Here is a 12,268-nt window from a genome sequence, read left to right on the forward strand (position 1 = left end):
ACAGCCTGATCTTACTTCCACCAAAATCAGGGGCAAATTGCAAGTGACCTCAAGGAAAGCAGGAACACAAACAGCTTCTGTGGTGGAGATCCCTCATTGTGCTTGCTGTGCTGAAAAAAACAACACATTTATATGCAAGAGATAGCAAAAAGCAAATACCTGTTCTGAGCCTATTTAGTCCTCACTCTGACATGAAGCATCATGTAAATCCAACGAACAACAGGTCAGAAACCAGCCAACATGGCTTAGTGCCACAGGCCCTAGCATCCCTGCTCCACTGCCCATCAACTGCTCTACTTCTTGGTATTCCCAATGCGACACTTGAACATGAGTTTTTGTTTGCTTGCTCAACTAGAGATTTCCTCACCTTACCAGTTTTTTGGGTTTTGAAATACAGTCTCTTTATTACTTTATTATCAGATTACATAACTTATAAAATGTTGCACATGGAAATTGTTCTCCCCAACTTTTGTATAAAACATGACATTCCCGCAACACACTCAAGCATTGAGTTTTTGAAGCGTAAACATATAATCATCTTGAAGTTGGAAACCTGAAGACAGAAACCATGACTGACATACAACATGCAGCCTGCCCATGCCTTTTTCTGTTTTACAATGGTTATTTATGAATTCTAAGGTGGGAAAGGAGCCTAATAATGGAGTGGAAATCACAACCTGCAAGTTGTGGTGTATATTATGTATGAATACAAATACTTATGTATAAAACAGAAGTTTTCTTATTTTCATCCTCACAGAGTATACATTTCAGTTTAAATGCAAAGCATTTATTGTCAGTTTTCAGAGCTACTGCACTAAGCTGGCCAAACACTGAAAACTCCAAAACTCACAAGTATTAAAAATTATTCTGTATAACTGAAGGCTACATTTAAGTCTATGCAGTGATATTGATAACTATGAAATACGTCTAACAGGGATGGTGAAAAGAGATGAGCTTCAATTTAGCAGTAGAAAGTAACTATCGTCAATTTGCATTCCATCCCTAGGATTGCACTAGAAATTGCTGGTGTAAAAAACCCTTTCAGCTGAGTTGGAATACATGGGAAGGTCCTGCTGGAAGACTGCAAGCACAAAATCTGAAGAGGATGAATATGTTTCAGAACTGTAACAGATACAGATAAACAGAGATTATAGACAGAACACAAACACCCAAACATCTTCCCAGTTGTAAATGCATAAAAACCAGATTCTACAGAAATGACATATCACATCTAGAGGTATATATTATGACTGTTAAGATATTATTCTGGCAAGCAAAATACCTTAAAATTCCAAAATGCCTTTTTCCTGAAGTGCAATGTAATGCTATGCAATCAGCCCTAGCACATGTTTTCACCCAAGCTCCAGCTGTGGACGTACACTCACTGAAAGGACTTTTAACAGTGCCACCATGGTGCAATGAGCTCTCATGGTAAGTGTTCTCAAATCCATTTTTTCCTCCATCGAGTTAGACTGGGGTTACAGTTGAGCAGAGAACAAGCTCTGCACAGCAGGGTCGACTTGGTGCTGGCATTGGAAGGATCAGGAGGCTCAACTCATCCGAACTTGTGAAGGAATGACAAAAGTTTTTTCCTTTCTTGTTGAAAACCTACAGGGCCATACTCTGCTCCAGTATAAATAAACTTTGGCCCTTAGACTCATGAAGTTTTTATGTAAACAGGGCAGAAATTAGACCCTTTATCTTTTGTTCTTTTCTTCATCTTTTGTTTCCATCATACCCATCAGCACTGCACAAAGCATCTTCAGTTCCAAGCAAAAGGGTTAGAAGCATCCCGCAATCAACAGATTGCTCATGTACTCTCGATTTAATATTGTAACAAGCATGGTACTGTTTTCACTACCATCTACTGACTCTCGTCACACTCACTGCAAAGGTTTCAAAGTACTGCTTTTATTATTGCATTAAATAGTTACCTAATCTCCTTTATGCACACACTCCCACACAGAGAATATACTGAAGGTGGAGAATGCTGTGTTATAAAATTTTAGCATGCTGTTACCAAAGAGCAAAAAGCATTGTATTACCACCACAAATACAGTGACAATAATGAAACAGAAAAGGATGTATTTATGTTCATGATAATTATATTACCATGCTTGTAAGCTTCAATGTGTGTTTACCCATGCACAGAAGAACCACCATATTTTTTTTCCATCTGGAGGTCTGATCATGTAAACTGATCTCAATAGCATATCCCCATGTTCATGCAGGGCCACAGGTAAATCAAATCACCAAAATCTAATGGGCTTGTTGTGGAAGAGCAGACCCACAAGAGCACTCCAACGAGATCACGACATGGATATTAGGAACCAGTTCTCCAATGTATTGTATGACTTTCCATAAAAAAGCCTGAAAGTGTGATTTATAAATCATTGTTTTATTATATTTTTAAGCTTGTGCATCTAATTTTCCAGTTATACTCTGCTTAAAACTGTTTTCCAGATAGGTTATACAATCCTCAATCTCAAACTCTTCAGAGGAAATGCGTATCTAAAACTAGTATGTAGCTCAAAAATGCTTATCCAGGTGTCATTAAAACTTAAACCATTAAGTACTCTATTATACTAATCTTAGTTCAAATAAAAATAGTACATTATAACTTTGTGCTTCAAAACATGGCAGTAGACACGAAAGGTCTGCTATTACCGTAAGCCAGGAAAAATGTTCCCCTCACCTCAAGAGGATCAAAGCAGAGCCAGCGTGCCCACACCTGACCCACACCACAGCTACTGCAGTGTGGTAGGGGCTGCTCCTTGTATTTTCGAAGTAGTTATTTTCCATAATGGAAATCTGTGTTGTGAACTCCTGGGTTCGAATGTGTTTCAGTGAACTATGTGGTAATTTTTTTTCCTGACAATGGGACAGTTAAGTCTCTTGATGACAGTGAGAAATAAAAGCCCTTCATATCTCTTTATCTAATCACACAACACGCGTCTATGGAGAATACGCTCTTACAGTAGAAACTTAATTTTTATGGACTTGCACATATTAAACCCAGTTCCTTCTTTTTGTTCATTTCCTCACGAAAAACCTGGAATCCAAATTCCTGCAAAGCCACCTCAGCATTCCCACAGTCACAACAACCACCTTCCTCATCCCACCGCCAATAATGGCAACAGACAAAGCAGCAGGTTCATTAGCCTGCATCACGTAATCACAAATTGGAAAATTATTAGCAGCACTTTATGTTAAAACAGGTATTGTGACACATCTCTTTGCTGGGTCACTGTAAGGTAGTTCTTATTCATCCTGTGTTACTGAACCTCCTGAAGTCTGAGCACAACATGGGCTCTACAACCATTAATATTGTGACAATGGGGTTAGTAGAAAAGGAGAAAGCCTGTGCTGCTGTGTGAAGGAAAGCTACAACCAGAGACTCCAAATGATGGAGGGAAACCCGGGAAGGCACAGGCAGCAGGGCTGGGCACACCAGCATCCTCTCCTCCACCATGCCACCTCTGGAAGGCAAAAAGTCCTGAAGGAGCCGAGCCCAGGGCCAAAGCTGGAGCAGTTCAACTGGGGTCTGGAAGGACGGGGAAGTCCTTTCTCCCCTCACACTCAAACTCCCTTGCCCTGGGCACTGCCCCTTTCATCCATCCCTCGGCCCTGCACCGTGTCCAGCAGTGACCCCACTCTGCTGCACCCCACTCCCTCCACTCAGCTCACATGGCTTAATTTCTCTGCTCCTCCGTTTGCACAGCATCTCGTGCAATCAGTGCTAATTTACATTGCTTTCTAGACAGCATCAGAATAAGTTAATCATTATCTAGTCCTGTAAAACGTCAGTTGCTCCAAGATACGCACTAAAAATAAGAGCTTTTCACCTGACTACGGAAAATGGTAACCAATATGCATTCCACATAATAAAATCCCTTGAAGTCCTCATTGTCCTGCATGTGCAACACTTTTCCATTTTCCACACCAATTTTGACATTTTCTTGCTGATTAGAGACTGCCATTTTTTCATATCCACAAAAGGAAGGAGGCATCATTACAGGCAAACTCTGGCAATCTGGTATTCCACTGCTCTTAAAAGACTGAGAGAGCTTGGTTGATTGACTTTCAAAATGTAAGTAAATATGAGGAAAAAGAGTATTTCCACATATTGATAATGGAGCTGGTATTCACAGCAAACCAGCAACACAGTGGAAAATAAAATGTTATCACCAAGATTCAAGTTTACCTTAAATTTATGGTTATTCTCTAGTAAACAGCAGTTCATAGCAGACATAGAACAGGTATATAAAAATCTTCCCTACTCTTTCCTCTGCAATTCAAAGGCCACGGAAACCTTGAGTTTGTTTTCAAGAAAGAACGAAGAGGGCACCAGAACCAAAACCTCTTATCATTCCTGACTGCATAGGGTCCTGTGGGGACTAAGCTCTCTGATGGAGACATCTGTTTTATGTGGCCTGACATGCAAGAAAAAGCCTAGACCAAAGGTTATCTCTATGAGCTGTCTTTCTTCATAAAAGCATTAGCATTGCTAGGTGCAACATTGCATGGAGATGAGAGGGAAAGGAGATGCAACAGGTTAAGTTTAAAATATAAAATTGAATCCAACACCTAAACTGACAGTCACTCTCTGTTTTGATTTCTTTATTTGAAAGGAAAATACACTCCATGGTTTTGTAAAATAGAAAAAACAATACCTGCTAGTTTGAAAAGCAGAGGCCAGGCCTTCTGGGTTCATCCTTGCTGTTGCAACTGGGATATGCTTTAAAAATGCACTCCAAAGTAGAAGTCAGAACAAAAATGTTTTGAATCAGAATGTCCCAAAGTACTTTTTGAGCTAATTACACAGTGCCACAGCCATTTCGCCAACATGTCAATAAAAATCAGAAAAAAAATGAGTACATTGCATTTTCAAAAGCACGTTCTACCTGGAGTAGCTAGTTGGTTGCCTGTGCTTTTCCACAGAACCATGCTGAGCACCGACGGCTTCAGCTGGAGTGGCCTCTCGGTGCCAAGCAGGCATCGGAGAAATGGAGTCACCTGAAGGAGACACTGGGAGAGCAACAGACTACAGAAATTTCCACAGGAGGTCACAGCGAACTAACAATGGTTTAAGGAAGAGCAACCCTGGGAGAAATCTGCAGCTGGTGTGAGCTGCCACAGCTCCTCCTGGCAGTCCTCTGACTGCTTTTATCGGTCAGGGATCTACTTCCCCGATCTCTCCAGATATCCAGGCTCCCTAGCTTAACATCAAATGCCTCTCCCCAAAGTATGTTAGCCAGTATGTAATTACATGTTATCACAGTAGTATTATCAGCTGGCGTCTTTCTCTCTTTCAGTTTGTTTCTTTATTACTTTGATAAGAAATTCAAATAGTCACTGAAACATGGAGAGCAAGATAGGTTATATATGTAAATATTAGGGCTCCCAGTACAAACCCAAGTGAGCTTTATTGTCCTCAAAATACTGTTCTCTTTAGCTAACAGCAGACAGCGGGAAAGCACTGTTTTCTCTTAGTATAACTGCAAAATATTATCGAAAAATAAAGAATTTTCTTTTTTTCAGCTTTTATAATTGATTCAAGTTTGAAACAGGAAACTATCTATCACTTTGAAATAAAAGGCTGGAAAGACTTCTAATTTCATTGCATCTCTTGCAAGTTCCTCTATCTTTTGCATCTTGGCCATTGAAGCAAAAACTCTTCACACAAATAGTTTTCTTTAGTGAAATCCCTGCTCTATCAACACTGACCAGAGTTTTGCCAGTAATTTTATTAATGTCAAGATTTGACCCAGATACCTGTTCCAGCCATGCTATGCAAGAAGGAAGAACATCCCATAAACAAGACAGACACTAGAGTGTCTTCCCTGTAGTAAGGTCAATAGCCCATGTTTCAAAAGCACATCTTTAAAAGAATAAAGTTCATGATTTTCACTTCGTATTACGATTTGTTCTCAGATCTGATCACATACAAACCTTCACACTCTTAGCAACAAAGAGCTTGCTATCATTGCATCAATACGTGATGCTATGTCAAAAATATCCCTTTTTACGGTGTTGAGTCTGGGGGATGCAGAGGACTTCTATATTACTACTCATGATCCACCTACTGCAATCTCTCTCTAAAACCTTAATAGACTTCCACCAGCCATTGCTGCTTTGAACACTACAAATTGTAATTAACCAGTACATTCCAACATGTGCTTGCTACAGACTAAGCAAAAGCTTTTAAATATAATTATGTTATCTACTGAGCTCCATTAACAGCACAAATAGCTTTGAGGTGCTTATACCACAGCTGCACCTATGAAATATTTCATTAGAATAAGTGCAAAAGGGAAAAGTAGCATTTACTTCAGCAAAATCCCAGTACAGCTGCAAGTACACTCAGTATTTGTCAAGTATAGAGAGAGTTATTATGCGACTTCAAAGTCCGTAAAATATACTGCTTACAAGCAGCACTTGAAAAGTATTTGCTTCCCCTCCGGACCTGGGATCTGCCATCACAGGTTCCTGCTAACGAGGTCCTATTTTAAGGAACTTAACTGAATGTACACAAACAATAAAATATATTTATCCACTAAGTGAGAGGGGCTCTGTTTATATTTTAAGTAACTACAGTACCAAAATACCAGCTGGCCTGACTTCCATGGCCTCTCCTCCTAAACCTGCACCTAGAGGAGACACCACCATGGCCACCACCATGCCCCCAGCAGGGCCAGTGGGAGGAAGGCAACATCTTCCCCTCCTCCTCCCCACTGCTGTAACTCCTCAGCGTGAGGAGGACAGAATCAGGCATTTCATCATTTTTACAAAGAACATCTTTTTCACCGTAAGGACGGCGAAGCTGTGGAACAGGCTGCGCAGAGAGGTTATGCAGTTTCTGTCCCTGGAGGTTTTCAAGACCCGACTGGATAAAGCCCCAAGCAACCTCACCTGGCCTCGGCGCTCCCCCTTCTTCAGCTCTCCCTGCTTCAGCTCAAGGTCGGGCTAGATGCCGCCTGAGGTCCTTTCTAACCTGCATCATCCTACGATCATTGCTTAAGAATGCAATTTTTTCTCTCTCTCATTTGATCAACAAACTTTTCATGATCACCTTTCTTAATTTCATTGTAGTTTTCCCCTCCCAAGATCCTGGCTCTCCTCTCCTGCCTCTTCCCCCCTGCTAGTGTGTTCCTATGGTTGCAGAGCCAACTTAGCCAGCCTATTGCTGCACTGACTTCTTCGTTCATAGAGCCGTTCCCAGTGAATCACTCCAGTGTCTACCTCTGTGCTCCCTAGATGTTTTTCATCACGAATTACTGTAAATCCCAGGAGCTTAAGACTCATACTCTCGCTTCACTGACAACACCAAAGAAGTAAGCCAGCTCTACAGGCCACTGTTGTGGCCTCATGGACCATGAGCAACCATCCAAAGACTTCTATTTGGAAGCCACAAATCTAGTTTACTGTTTGTTTGCCTGTTGCAGCACAGGTTTGAAAGGGACAAAGCTCTATGTACCGCAAAGAGGAGTGGTGAAAAAGGCACTGGAGCTACCTCTTCCTCACCTTCAGACAAGGACAGAGCACTAAATAAGTTTATATTCATTTCATATTAAGACATATTTTGCAGCCACAAAGACTAGGAACTCTTTAAAAAAACCTAAATCTGAAGAAAGCTGACAACTTGCAGTGAAAAGAGCTTCTGTCCTCCCTCAGATAAATTATAATTCGAGACCCAACACAAGGTTATCTTTTCATATCTTAACTGTGTTGCAACACAAAACACTGCAGTAAGAAAAGATACTAGAGCTGGGTGATATTTGTAACTGATATAAACTAGCAACTAGTTACAAGATGCTTCCTTCTCGTAAAGCAGACCAACTCTAAGACAAATGACTTTAGCTTAGTTTTATTAGAAGACAAATAATTAAATAGCTCTATTTTGCCAGGAAGGAAACTAGCTTGTACAGCCAGAAGAAACCTATTCAAATTATTAGTGGTGTGAGAATCGGATCTTTTTCTGCACTGAGCTCCAGCGTGCTAGGCTGTTGGTCTGGCCTCCTCAAACACTCCTTCCCAGGCATCCAATAGCACTTTCCTCTTACTAAATGCAGTACTGAAACCTGCCAGAAAGAGAGAGAAAGAGACTGTTCATAAAGTACCAACTGTGCGCTTCCTACAAACTGGCAGAACTGACTCTGCTTGCATTCTTAGATTAAAATCATTAACAGTGAAAGAGTGTACGCAGCCGGGTGCTATTAAACCGAATGCCATGTCAACAGAGAATTTCTACGAAGAACAGGAATGAGGCAGGTTTTTTAATCTTACTTTGAGTACTCACAATAAAGTCCATGTGGAGAAAAAACCACAGCATAAAACACTAATTAAATTATCTCTTCAATTCTGTAACCGTTCTGAGTTTTCCAAAAGGCATTTCTAACAATATTCTTTAACGTCTATTGGTTAAATGTTAACAACAAAAATTAATACGCATCAAGCCTATTCATTTGCTTTTAAAATGAATAAACAGGCACTCCACTGTTGATTACCACGTTCCTCATCACTGGAAAACTGCCAGCTCCAGTACGTATATAACATCAGTATTTGTTTTTTTGCTGAGTGGCAGTCCTCTGTGGTAATTATCATCTTCCACCTAAAGTAAATATTATTCTCTCGCTGCAAGTAGAAGTAAAGAATTGACTCTCCCTGTATTTTTACTGTTTGCCGTCCAGTCCATCCTGTTGGTACGCTACGTGCCCACTAAATATAATTCCTTGAGCCCTTGTTACTGGGGCCATCTCTTTTGTTTGTAACCAGTGAATTACGAGGATTAGTCCCTCCTCAGAAGATCACCAGCGCAGAAACTCCACGGGCCGTAACCGAGCAACTCGCTTCCAAAAAACCGTCGGGAATAAGAGCTCCAAAACCGGCACCCGGCAGCACAACCGGGCAGCGCTGCGGGCCGGGCGGCCCTGCCCCGGGGGACACGGGGCTTCACCCGCGCCTGGCGCCGGGACGCCGAAAACACGTGCGTGGAATGCAAAGGCAGCAAGAGACCAGCCTTGCGCCCGAATTTAACTGAATCTGCCAGCGTGCCGGAGCAACAGGAAACAATGCGCCCATTGACCAGCCCGAACAAGCGCTTCTGGGCGTGTAAACAGACGCGGGGTCCGCTCCGGTCCGGTCCGGTCAACACCCCCGACCCCAACCCGGCTCCCCGGCGGGGCTCCGCGCCGGGCTCGCGTCTCTCCTACGCTGACAGCCCACAAAACTTTCCGCCGAAGCCCAGACGAAAGCGGTCGCCGATACGATACTGGGTTTCGCCCACGGAACCACTCTGCCTGGGACGTCCGAGCCCGCACGGCGGTCACACTCGCCCGCTGGGGCAGACGCCGCAGCAGGTGCCGGGGAGACCCGCCGTCCCGGACAGGGCTTCGCCGCCCGCCACCGGGGAGGGGGTGGTGGTGGGGGAGCAGTGCTGGGGAGCGGCGCTCCGCGGCCCGCCCCGTCCCACGGCAGGCTGCCCCCGAGCCCGATGCCGCCCCGGCCCCACTCACCAGGATGCCCATCACGTCGGCCCACAGCTGGGCGAACGCCTCCGACGTGCCGCTCTCCGCCGGGGCGGCGGGGCCGCCCGCCCGCTCCCCCTCCATGCCCCGGCCCGGCCGCCGGATCAACGCCGGCTCCCCGCCGCCGCCGGCCCGCCCCGCCCCGCCATGCCTCGCCCGCCCCGCTCGGCTCCCGGCCCGCCCCGGGACGCCGCGGGCCGTCCCTGCCGCCGCCGCCCCCCCTCAAACTTTCGGCCCAGCGACAGGGCGGCCGGCGGTGCCACTGCGGCGCGGCGGGGGCGCCCACCCGGCGGCAAAGCCCCTCCTCCTCCTCCTCCGCTCCCCGCCGCCACCGCCGGCCGGCCCCGCACCCCCCGCCTGCCGGTGGGCTCGCCCGGCGCACGTGGCCGCCCCGGGGCGGCAACAAAGGGCCCCGGCGCCGCCCCCGGCCCTCACCCTCGTCGGCGACCGGCCCTCACCCCGTGCCAGCGCCTCACCTGGACGCCGGGAGCTCCGGCGGCGAAGTCGACAGCGTCGTCTTAGCGCCGCGGGACGAGTAGTCGGGCGGCGGTGCCAGCCGCTCTCCTTACGTGGCCGGCACGGGAAGAGGCGCCCGGTTAACTCCGATTTTTGGTTTAAGTACCGGCATCCCATCGTTCCCCTGAGGAGAGGGGAGATCTGTCGCCGACTGTATCGTAAAAGGCAAAGCTCTCCTTGGGGAAGCACTGTGGAAGCCCTTCCTCCTTCCATACGTCCTGCTTCCCATTACTTTACTCCCCCTCCCCCCATTATAGTGAAATTAAATAATCACTAATTACAGACACCAATGGGGATGCTCCCACTTCCTAGGAAACAGCTGAGCGCCCATGCACACGGATACACACGAGCATACTTGTTGGGGAAGGTACCGTAAATACGGGTGCCCAAACCCCTGCCCGCGGGGTGGAAGGAGCAGGAGGATGACCTGACGGGACGGGGTCCTTCTCCCGGCCTGCCCGCTGCCTCGCTCCTGGCTCCCGCGGCGAGGAAATCCCTCACTCCTCCGTGTCTCAGTGCTCATCCTTAAGCTTTGAAATGGTTAGATGCACCTTGGAACACTACTGGTTCAAGCTGTTGCTTATTGGAGGCACCTTTTTGCACGGGGGGGGGGGGAAGTGACTTATTTAATGGGTACGCAGCTCTCACACACTGGCCAAGCACTTTAAGAGCTCATATCATCAAGCAGTTCGTAGCTTCTCCAGCATCCCACCAGCCCCGCTTTCTGCCAGGCTGGATGTTACATGCCCTGCACCACCCAAACACAACCTGGGGCTTGGCCTGGCACCCACGCTCCCCTCCCAGGCTCTCTGGCCGGCACCGGGCTCCCCCCAGCCCCACAGCTGACAAGGCTCGCACTGACCGCACGGCCTGGAGCAACAAATGATACCATTTGCTAACAGGGCTAAAAATAGTTCTGGAGAAGGCATAAATCAGAAGAGGGGTGGCTGCACTCCTCCTCTTCTCTCCACATTCCCAGCGATGCTCTTTTTTTGTTCTCAAAGATTGCTCCTTTTACTTTGGAGGCTGGCACCAGAGAGAAAAGCTGGTCAAAATGCTTCCTTTCTCAGCAACTGGTATGCAAAGAAAGGGTCGAGACTTTTCTAAGCACTGCGTTAACTATGGCTTTTGCTGGAGTGGTAAACAGCACATGCAGAACAGAGAAAAGGAGGTGGGGAGCACAGGTAGAAAATCTGAAAGAGGATTATGCTGAAAGTGGTAAAGAAACCACCGAAGATGTAGAAATATGCACATTTTTATTGACCCTTCTTTAGGATTCACATATAAGATACACATTACGTAATTCATCACATTATTGACTAGTAATGAGAAATAATGAAAGGCCCAATCCAGGTATGAAATCTCTACTAATTGACCTTTAAATTGTATGCAACTATAAGCCAATGAAGTATGAGGATAAAGGCGTGCCAGTGCAGTCTCTCAGTACTCTGAGATGGCTTGCATAACTCAAAACTGGTTTAATTAGTCGGGTGTAATTTACTTAGTGCCCCTCTGAAATCCATGTTGAACCACTTAACAATAGTAATGTCAACCTACTTTAAAAATATCTGAACAAGGCACACTGTTGATCTCAGGATTTAAATATTCTGGGCCTGTCTTGTGCACACTGTCTTCCGTACACTGTCTTTTTTATAGTTTGGAGCCATATTAAAAAAAAAAAACAAACCCAAAACCAAACCAACAACTCTGCAGCACAAAGTCTAAAACCCCCTCATTGTTCTGACTCAGGCAGCAATAGATTAAGATCAAATAGGTGCAAGGGGCAGCACTCCCACTTGCCTTGCCCCTCCCTGCCAATGGAGGTCATTGCTCCTGTGCAAGGATGACTACACTACTTACAGAAGCAGGTCCTGAATATCCGCACTTTTCAGCCTTGCAGTACAGGTAACAGAAACTAGATTATAAATCGTGGTGGTCCAAGAGCTGCTTCCTGAGCCATGATGTCACCTCTTTTGTGGAGGCAGCAACTTTCATCAGAGGAACATGACGCATGGCCACGGCACTCTTCCCTTAGCCAGTTGACCTTAATTTATCTGAGACACAGAGCCTTTGATTTAAAAAAAAGGGTCGTAAGGCAAAAAGATCTTGCAAAATCACTTGACTCCAGGAGCAGTTGCTTTAAGAAACAAATTGACATGAGAGAATCGCAACAAACACACAGCAGTTTACAATAGCTACCATCTTCTATGGTCTTGCAATTATAG

At 45.5% G+C, this 12,268-nt stretch overlaps 1 protein-coding gene across 7 annotated transcripts in view; it reads right to left on the reverse strand.

Moving 5' to 3' along the window:
• The window catches only part of LOC142034537 (SAM and SH3 domain-containing protein 1-like), a 570,133-nt gene that overhangs the window by 118,916 nt on the left and 438,949 nt on the right, over positions 1-12,268 (reverse strand). Inside the window, exon 1 of one of the 7 annotated variants that reach the window (XM_075036018.1) lies at positions 9,516-9,696. The exons of the other annotated variants lie outside the window; for them this stretch is intronic. Coding sequence (XP_074892119.1) covers positions 9,516-9,611 — 96 coding nt within the window. The 5' untranslated portion in view covers positions 9,612-9,696. Of the gene's footprint in view, positions 1-9,515; positions 9,697-12,268 lie in introns of those variants that run through there. 7 annotated transcript variants of the gene reach the window in all.

This window comes from Buteo buteo, chromosome 9 (genome assembly GCF_964188355.1).
Source record: "Buteo buteo chromosome 9, bButBut1.hap1.1, whole genome shotgun sequence".
Classification (NCBI taxonomy): Eukaryota; Metazoa; Chordata; class Aves; order Accipitriformes; family Accipitridae; genus Buteo; species Buteo buteo.